The sequence below is a fragment of the Athene cunicularia genome (assembly GCF_003259725.1).
Source record: "Athene cunicularia isolate RWA chromosome 19 unlocalized genomic scaffold, athCun1 chr19_part1, whole genome shotgun sequence".
NCBI lineage: Eukaryota > Metazoa > Chordata > Aves > Strigiformes > Strigidae > Athene > Athene cunicularia.
In genome coordinates, this window is record NW_020799124.1 from 1,428,755 (window position 1) to 1,438,692 (window position 9,938).

The 9,938-nt window shown below is 47.1% G+C and overlaps 1 protein-coding gene across 1 annotated transcript in view; it reads left to right on the forward strand.

The window, feature by feature from the left end:
* Positions 1 to 9,938, forward strand: part of MSI2 (musashi RNA binding protein 2) — a 225,818-nt gene that overhangs the window by 76,783 nt on the left and 139,097 nt on the right. The window contains exon 3 of the mRNA XM_026861392.1: positions 6,926 to 7,018. Within this exon, the coding sequence (XP_026717193.1) occupies positions 6,926 to 7,018 (93 nt within the window). The remainder of the gene's footprint in view (positions 1 to 6,925; positions 7,019 to 9,938) is intronic.

The window sequence follows — 9,938 nt, forward strand, 5'->3', positions numbered from 1 at the left end:
TCCTGTTCTCTGGAGGGTGTGAAGTCTGGCTCTGCTGAATTTTACTGTATCTTTTGATATGAAGCTTGAAGCCAGATTTTGCTCAAAAAAAAAAAAATATGCTGAGCTCTCACAGCTGGGGCTAATTTTCAGGAGATGGGATCTCCCATGAAGGGAACTCTTCGTGGTGGTGCGTGTTGCTGTGCCTGGAGAGCCTGGGGGGGTCGCAGGGTGCCAGGGGGGGTACGGAGTGCTCCTGCCTGGGCAGCAAACCCTTCAGCTGGGGGGGGCCCTTCCCGGGGGCATGGCTGGGCCATGCAGATGTATTATACTGCAAATTAAACCCAAAACCGGGCTGCTGTTGCTTACCTGTACCTGTGGGTGAAGGAGGGGCTGGTCCTTCCGGGGGGGCGAACGAGAGGGTTGAACTTGGTCGTAGTCAGGGAGATGACCAGGAGGGGCTCTGCTGGAGCCAGGCCAGGCTTGCTTGTGAAACTCCAAGGATGGCTTTGGCGGTTTGCTGCCAATTCAATCTGTCATACAAAAATCACTTTGTGTGTTCTGCCTCCTGCTGATACCATAGTCACCGAGGGAGGAAAATAAACCGCCAGCCAAAAAGTGACCCTCCCAAAGTTAACAGCAAAGCCAAAGACAGCCGAATGTAGGAATACAGCGGGGACTAAGTTAACAGTTTCATTTATGAATGGATTGGGAGAGTACAACCCGTCTGTATTTTCCACAGAAATCAAGGGAACTGATTTAGTTTGCTGTGAATCTGTGTTGCTTGTTTGGATTAAAGAGCTCTTTCATTCCTGCATACCTTTCTGTAGCTTGAGTCGGTTCTCACAGGATGACATTAGCTTGCACAGGGGTCAGGCACAAGGTATTTGCACCGTTTTAAGTCTTGCTGAAATCCTATTTTGAATACTTAAGCATGTGGTACGTGGCATGTAAAGCCGTGCTGCCTTTGCCCAGGATTGAGTTCCTCTTGCTGTTGGGGAGCTGGACAGTCTTAATATTTGCTAGCTGGTGGTGCACAGTGCTCAGCAAAACATGTCCCTGTTTGTCCCCTGTACAGGGGCGTTGGGGAAGGGGCTGGTTCCCGGAGCGTTCTCGCGCTTGGTGACTGGAGAAAGGTTGGCAGCTTTCAGTCACCGTTGCCTTGTTCATCGTGGGCTTTGCGTCACGTTTCAGTTTGATTTTTAATAGCTTTTTGGAACTTGCTGTGAGGATCCCGGAGGCAAAAAAAAAAAAACCAAAAAAAAACCCAAACAAAAAACCAGCCCAACAACCAAAAAAACCCCCAAAAAACCTGGAGAATTTTTGCTTATGGTTTGTGCTCTGCCAAAGAAGCCTGGCAATTTAGTTAACAAGATCACTTCCCCCATTACATGAGTTATTGTTGTTTTTAATTAGAAGTAATGCTGTAGTTTGAATGTACAACACAATGGGGTATAAAATGCAGTTCAGCATATATACCAAAGATGATTTTTCCAATTATAAACCTATTTAGAAGGCGGATACATTAGAAATGATGAAATGTCAAACTGCAGATTAGGTGAGCAAGCTGGAATATACGTGCACCCACACATCCGTGCTATCGTACAAGAAAGAGGAAAGTGCTCTGGGAAACAGTTATATATGCATAATTAGTTTAATCTGAAATTAATGCTAATTTCAGTGATTTGCGATGTGGATTCACTATTAGTACTCCAAGTCCACCTCCACCATGTTGAGATGTTGAGGATGCAAAGCCGTGCCGGGTTGCACCCCAGCAGGGTCCGTGTGAGGGTGTTGCTGAGCCTCCTGTGTGCCGGTTTGCTGCAGCCCCTCTCTCCGCCTCTTGCTTTTGGAGAGCAGCTGCTCAGTTAGGAAGTTGCCCTGTTTCAGGCAAAGACGTGATGACACGCCAGCTATCCTGACGTTTCGGACTCTGCTGCTGCCTGCATTTGCCCAGGTCGTTTCTAGCTGCGCCTGCACCTTTGGATAGCCCAGTTTCAAAGCACGAGCGTTTTGCTTTGCAACGAGACCTGCCAGGGACACACTCGGTCCCCTCTCTGCTGGCTGGATGGGGGCACTCATCCCTTCCAACCTCGGCATCCCTGCCTCCTAAGGCAGGGGTCTTCACTGAAACTGGGGGGGGCACAGCAGAAAGGGACTGCGCAGAAAACGCTGGGAAAATGACCCATAAAACCATTACCCTGAAGTTAAACGTAGGCTGGGCCCTGGCTCATCTGAAGGGTTTGAAATTCTGGGAGTACTGCAAAATACGTAATGAGCTTAAAATCCCCTTTATTCATTTTTAATAGTCATGATAATAAGACAGTTCCAGTAGGGGGGGGGAAAAACCCACCAAGAAAGTGAAGCACAGAGTTGGCACGTGGGTATGTGAGGGTATTAACGGCCACACGCTGGAGGCTCTAACTTTGCGAAACTGCAGTTCCTTCGTTTCACCCAAGTTGGTTGGGTTTAGCTCACGTAGCGTATTGACGTGTTTGAGCGGGACGGAGTTTTTGTCTCCAGAGACTGTGTCTACAGCCTGTTGTTTAGAGAAGATTTACCTGATATGCCCCAAACCGATCTAATTCCAGCCTTAACCTTGCAAAAAAGTGGCATAAAATAGCAATACCTGTCTTGCTGAAGCAGGGTGTGTTTTTTTTTTCCTGCTTCTGCACCACCTGAAGCGTTTGCTCAGTTTCAGAACACAAAGGCAAATGTATTTTTCAAAAGCCAAGCCAATAAAGAGACCGTAACCTTGAATGACTTTTCGCAGTAGTAATCACATGTGTTTTGATTAAGTGCAACACTAACACAGTATACAAACAAAGCAATTCTGCAGGTACTTACAATTAACGGACTTTATAACCAGCGTTAGATCTAACTCTCCCCTGTCGATTCCTTCTGCAGCGAGAGAGAGACACCTTCAGTAATACAAAAGCTCCAAAGCCATTGAGTATCTGCGTTTTGCAGAGCCCTGCCACAGTGAATGATAGATATATTATACTGCAAATTAAAACCAAAGACGTGGAGCTGGAAGTATTGTGGTTTCTGAGTGACCCAGACCTCTCGGAGTCATTCATAAAACATGGATTTGTGATTGATTCACACAAATCACTTCCTATTACCCAAACGCTGCCGTTCCCACCCCAGGCGGAGAGCAGATGGAGCTGCTGTCTGAGGGACCGGACCCAAAATGACCGCGGGCGACTCCCTTTTGCTCTTTGTGGGAGTGCCCCCTTTGTAGGCAGCCTCCAGAAAGCACATTCTAAATTTACTCTCAGGAAAAGATAAAGATCTTCAGTGACTTTCGTTGGAGGGACTTCAGGCTTGGGGAAGTCTTAAGTTTTGGGCTTTTTGTAATAATAAAATTTTTTTTAGAATGAATGGTTTTCTTAGATATATATACTAAATATTTTTATAGAATTACAGAATTTTTTTTTGGTTAAAGATATGTTGCTTTGTTTTTCAAGCCAAGTGAGTAATTACGATTTAAAAAACCTTTAATTTTTAAGAGAAACTCTTCAGTTGGCTCAGTTCCTCCTGCCTCTGGTCATTTGTCATCTTTAATGTTTACTAAACAGTGCTAAGTGTGCTTAATTAAATACTTTTTAACCCTTTGTTTCTCCTCCCTGAAACAAGCACGGATTTGGGGAGGGGGGATGGAGAATATCGTATCAGATAGTAAAGAGCATCCCGCACTGGGAGGAACCAGAAGCCCGTCGGTGTTGGTGCCCCGTCTCCTGCCGAGGGCACTTGGTGAGAAATGAGGTGATCTCTCCTCCTGGGCCCTTTCAGCCGTTTGGGGCTTTTCCAACTAACATCAGTTGTCTCAGAACTCATGTGTGAATGAGCCTTGTCCTGGAAGTTTGATGTGTTTTAAAATCTTTTTGATTGGGATTCAGTGGCTGATCTACACAGAAGGTTTCTCTGGTGTAGCAAAATCCTTGAGTTAGTGAATACTTTTTTATTTTTTAATGTCTTTTGAATGCTCTGTCAGGTTTGGCTGGGGTGTTTGCAGACCTTTGGCCATTCAGTTCCCAGCCCGTGCTCTGGGTCTCTGCTCAGCTCGGCGGGAGGCCGGGGGTCCCGTGGGGTGCAGGCCCCCAGCACTCTCTGGTTCTCACCCCGATGAGGCTTTGCCTCCCAGCTCACCCTCTTGGCTAACGAGAGAGGCTTTGCAGGTTGGAGCAGGACTTGCAGTTTTGCTTTCCAGTTGGTCTGAGTCCCGCTGTAGTTATCTAAAAATTGAAAATCGGTGAGGCTGTACCAGCACAGACAAGTCAGCTGCGCGCAGCAGCTTACCTGGCATTAATATTTGAGAGAGAAATGGGTGCTTCCAGCACAAACAGCAGCTCTTCTCGTCTGCCGGGGCTCTCCCGGCGCTCCGGGGCTAAGCGGGAGCGGGAAGCCTGTCGTGGCACCGCGGTGAGCGGGCTGCCTCCCTCCGCTGCCACCACACGTGTCCGCGTCCTCCCGGGGAAAGGCCGGTTTCCAAACCTGCTGCTGGGGTGGTGGGAGATGGTGGGGCGAGGAGGTGACTCCTCGCGGCAGGTGTGGGGACACGCCGGTACCTGGTGCCACGGGCAAAAGGAAGGCAACGGCGTCTCCTGTTGAGGCACGTCGGGATGGGAGGGATTGCCACGGCTACACGTTACTTTTGCTCTTTTGCTGAGGGGAACGCGTGTAACAAAGCAATTGAACCATCTCTTCAGGGGAACAGAGATTGTAAAAGCAGACTTAATTTTGTGCTTCACTTTTTTACCAAAGAGCTGATTTCTGAAACCATTTCCCAGCTCACAACACATCTCTAGGCATTAAAATGTTGTGAATTTGCTTGTCATTACCAATATTTTCTTTGACTGAAGCTATTGAAACAAAGTAGGTTGGGTTTTTTGGTTTTTTTTTGTTAACCTTCAATCTTGCTTCTAAAAGAAGTATCTCTCTCTTTCTTTCTTTCTTTCTTGGTCAAATATAAAAATGATGATAATTTCAAATATTGCTTTAGAATAATTGCTTTCCTCCCGCTTTTGTATGACAACAGAAGCTTGGCCTGATCTTAAATCAGATGCTGGCAGGCAGAGGGCTCTTGACAGCCCTGCAAAATCCTTTAGTTACAAGTCGGCTTTAGCCAATTCTTTATTTGTAAATGACAATTTTCTACAGAAAAATATATGCTTGGGCTTCAATTTCGGAGTCCTAGATTGCAGCCAGGAAAAAATAATTGAATTTTTACACTGTTTTTTTTCCTCTCTTTTCTTCCTAACTTAAAAAAAAAAAAAGAAAAAAAAAAGCGAAGCTCTGTAAAGCAGGGTTAGGGGCTGTTGAAGGGAAATATCTACTCTGGTTAATTTGAATGGCCGTGGAGACAGGAGTGATGTTTAATTTGTTCTGTGCTGAGAGAATTTGGGGCTACTCCAGGCTTTTTGTTCGGTGTGTCAGTTCTGCGAGGGCTCTGCCCGCAGCCGCCCAGCATGGCTCGTCTTGGCCAGGGAGCCCCGCTGCTCTCGGGGGGGGCTCTGAGACGTGGGACGGGCTCTCGGGGTGTGGGGGCAGTGCCGGGGGGAGCCCCCAGCGTGTGGGGTGGCCGTCCCGCCGCTGGAGCGTGGTGACCCCGCGGTGCTGGGCTGCACCTTGAGACCTGCGGTAGCGATTGTAAAATTCATCTCGGTTTTAGTGAAAAAGTAAAAAAGTGAAAAAAATCCAGGCTCTGCACTGAGCAGCTGCAGCAGTTGTGTCTCAGGCCGACTGCCCAGTGTTGTTCCCTTTGCATTGCTTCAGTGTTCCCTGGCTGTTATTTATCCAGGCAAGTCCCAGTTCTGGAGCAAAGGGACATTTTTTCCCCTTCGGTCTTTGTAAGTTGGCTGCTTCAGCCAGTTTCTGTCACACAGAAAACAAACTCAGGCGTTATAATACATGAATTTTATTGATGTGTTTGTTGGTTTCTTGCATTAAACATGCAGTGTTGACTTTCAGACATCTCTGTGGTGGGGATGGCTGCTCATTAGTTGTCTGGGGTTGTAAGCCGGGGCGTTTCCCTCTGTCCGAGCGTCCGGCGATGACGCCTGCCCCCTCGGAGCATGCTGACAGCTCCGTCCGGGCTCTCCCTTGATTTACGTTGGCCCACAGGGGTCAAGTGGTTTGGGATCGGCCCGCCAACGACCCCAGCTTCCCCTCCTGCCCTGGGGTTTGGGTCCCTGGGCTGGATCCTGCGTTGCTGACGGGTTATCTGCTAGTGGGGTCTCCAGGGAGAACAGCACCGTCCCTTCGCCTTCCCCTTGGACCAGCCTCCGGCGCCGGTGGGTCAGTAGTCGGAGCTGGTGCCCCGCTGGGTCTTGGGGAACACGAAGGGGTTTCTGAAGGGCCTGATCCAGCCCCTGGGCGGGGATATTGGGAGCATCTCAGCTGAAATGTGTTTGTGGCAGCTAGAGGGTTGCATCGGTAGCTCTTGTTGTGTTTTGTCATTTGATTATTTGTAAAGTAACCGTGCAAGTTCCTTTTAAACCGACCCACAGAAACTTAATAACGCATCCTTTCGATTTGATGCAATTACCTTTTGTCTGCCAAAGAGCATGCACTCTGTCTTTAGGAAGAAAGCGGGGGGGAAACAGCACGTCTTTTTTTAGACAGTAGCTATGAGGATACGACACTTGGATTCCTTTTTTCACTTATATTTGCATTGAGAAGCACAATAAAAATCATTTATTAAAAAAAAATATCCGGGGGCTAGAGTTGTTATTGAGTGTCTTTACTCAGCCATTTCTCAAATAAAAACAAAACAAGACGAAGAAAAAAAGAAGTATCTAATCAAATAGAATCTGAATTGCTTTTGTAAAGAAGTATTCTCATTAACTGGGTTAGGGATGGCATCTGAAGAATATGTCTTTTTTCCACATATTGTTTGAAATAATCTGGTTAAACCGTATGCTTGTCTTGTAATTTCTTACAGATGGTCACAAGAACAAAGAAAATATTTGTAGGTGGATTATCGGCTAATACAGTAGTGGAAGACGTAAAGCAATACTTTGAACAGTTTGGCAAGGTAAGTTCCTGCCCAAGTGAGCACTACATATTTTGAATTCTTCTTTTTTTTTTTTGTTTCTTTTTAAAGTGTGTTTTGAAAAGCAAAAGTGCGATGAGGCCTGTGCTCAAAGGAGGGCCACATTTTTTGCCTTTCTGTGTAATTTCTCAAAGCCTCTGGAATCACTTCTGGAATTCCTTTTCTGTTTGTTGCATGTGTATGTGTACAACATTGCCGCCACTGTTTACAAAAAAAAAAAAAAAAAAGAATAATTGGGAGGTGAATTTGTGTATGTTCAGGAAGAATTTGACCCTTAGCTGAATGATTACACAGTTGTCTTCTCCATAAAATCAGCCTTCTGTTTACCTCTGATTCCAGTGGCAAAAGGAGCAGATAGACATATTTGAGAGAGCTCATTAAGCTGTGAAAATGCCTGGAGGAACCATGTGAATAGCAAGAGTAATATGGAAGTCACTAGAATATCCATTTAATTTCTTATTAAACAGTCCTTATGCAAGATCCTGTAGAAATATATTTAGACTCCTGACACTGTTAAAAAAACCCCACAAAAACCCCAGAAACCCCAAACCAAAAATACACCAAGTTTACACACAGGAGGAAACCTGAACTGTGCTAGAATAGTCTTTTCCATGATGGAGCAGCTGCAAGCCCCCAGTCCAGGCTCTGGCTGGAGCTTAGTGCCCCTGACTTCACGGAGCTTCCCGCATGCCCAGGGTGTCTGGCTGCTCGGCCAGGAGCCGCCGGGGTGAAGAGCTGCCAGAGCCGACTGCTTGGGGAGCAGTTTGTGGTACCACCTGCCACGGAGACTCCTGCCAGCCCCTCCGGCCGCGGGGCTCCAGACAGCTCGATCCTGCCTTTTTGGAGTGCATCAGCTGAGGGTTTGGATGCAGGATTGCGTGAGGACGCAGCAGGATGTCCCAAAGCAAAGCAGCTCCCATTCCTTGTACTTAGTTTATGTTTCTTTTATCTGCCCCGAGAAGCCTTGGCCAGGCTGTACTTTGTTGAGGGCTGAGGAGGGTAGTTTATAAATTGTTCCTGTGCTGGATTGATAGTTGTTTTGCAAACCATTCATTTTATTTTCAATAATAATCTTCGATTCCGGCAGGATGTTTACAGCCTGCTGAGCCTTTTATTGAAGGATTACATGAGCTTTTGGATGTTTCTTCTGTAGTTACTTCTAATTGCAGAACTCTAACCTGTATTTTTGCAGTTAATAATAGTTTCAGTATAAGTGCTTTGCATATTGTCTGGATGCTGTCTTAATATAGTCTTTTTAATTTCACCATCTGGTAGTTTCATGCTTGCAATTTTACAGTCCCTGAGAATGCAGACAACTGGGCTGCGTTTTTCGGTAGTGACTGGTGATTCGGGACGCTTCAGTTCTGCTTTTGTGCTCTGCCTTTCTTGAGTGAGATAGCTTAAGAGAGGTCTGGCTTTCCAAAGGCAATACTTTTGGAAAATCAAATATTTTTTTTAAGTGTCTTTAATCTGAGGGCTACAAAATTAAGGTGCTGAACAGAATCGCCCAAGTTGCGTTCAAGGCTGAAAGCCGTTCCTCTGGCAGAGCTGGCTGGTGTCCTGCCGAGGCCGCGTGGTCCGGTGGGGCTCGTTCCTTGTGATACCAGGTGACCTTTTCCAGTTGCATCCCTGTTTCACACATCCCTGTTCTGGCTTCTGGAAAGGAGATGAGTTGGAAGTCGGTGGGTTTCAGAGGAGAAGCTTCTTGGCTGTGTCGCAGGGACTCGACCTTGCACGCAGGCGTTCAGGGTCTCTCTGCTGCACTTGGCTGTTGGTCACCTGAGACACTGTGGTTTGTGGGGGGTTCTGAGGGGTTCTCCCCAAGGCTCTAGTGGTGAGAAGATGCAGAGCTAGTTAACGACCCTAGGAGGTGGAGACTTGTGGTCCAGCTAAATGAGAAGACTCCTTAATACGCTGGTTCGGATGTGATGACCCCGGGCTGGCCCTGTGGGCCCTTGTAGGAGCAGCTTCCTCCTCCATTCCGCTTCCCCAGCCTTCCTTGACTTGCTCAGATTGCATGCTCTGCGTGGCGGGGGCTGCTGACACTTAGTGCGTGAGCCGCTGCAGCGCAAACAATGCAGCGTGATCGATTGGCAAGGTTTGCTTTTGCTTAGCGCCTTCTTAAAATAAAGAAAATTGCATTACATTTGTAATGTGCAGAGGAGCCGCCCATCTTTGATAAGAGCATCTCAGGTGACTTGCTCTTTGAAATGCTGAGCTTATTTATTGGTGTGGAAAAAATTGCTTACCTACTGCTGTGATTCTTGAAATCCTGTTTGTACTTGCTGCAGAGAAGAGCTGTGCAACCAGGGGAGGTTGTTTTGGTAACTGGAGGTAGCTCTCAAAATACACGGCGTGGTTAGAGCAGCTCCGAGCTTTGGGGCCGGGCAGGCTCGCTCGTTTAACTGGAGTTGGCAGGCAAGGGCCTAAAGTGTTGAATTTGAAACTGCAGCTTTTTGAAAAGTAAATGCCAGAACCTTTTTCTCCAATAAAGAGAAGACTGCTTTAATAAACCCTCTTCCCTGACTTCACCAGTGAAAATGCCTGCCCTTTAGAGCACCAAACTACGTGGTAATGATAACTCCTGAGACTTTGATCGTGAAATTTCTGATAGTGATTACTTTTTCTTTCTGTAAAGCCCAGGATCTGTAGGAGTCTCAGCTTTCATTTTGCGAAGACGCGCATCCCTCATTGCTGTAAGCTGCGGAGGAAGACTGGGTAAAACGACCTGAGAGAAGCCAAAAGGTTTAACAGAGAGGGCACGCAGCAGTAATTAACAGCCCCGTGATTGCTGAATGCTTAGAGCTGGTGGTGCTGAACCTGTGCACGTACCGTTGTTGTGGGGCTCCCCAGAGAGGCGAGGGGGCTCTGGGTGCGAAGGAGGGGGTCTGGGTGCTGGGGG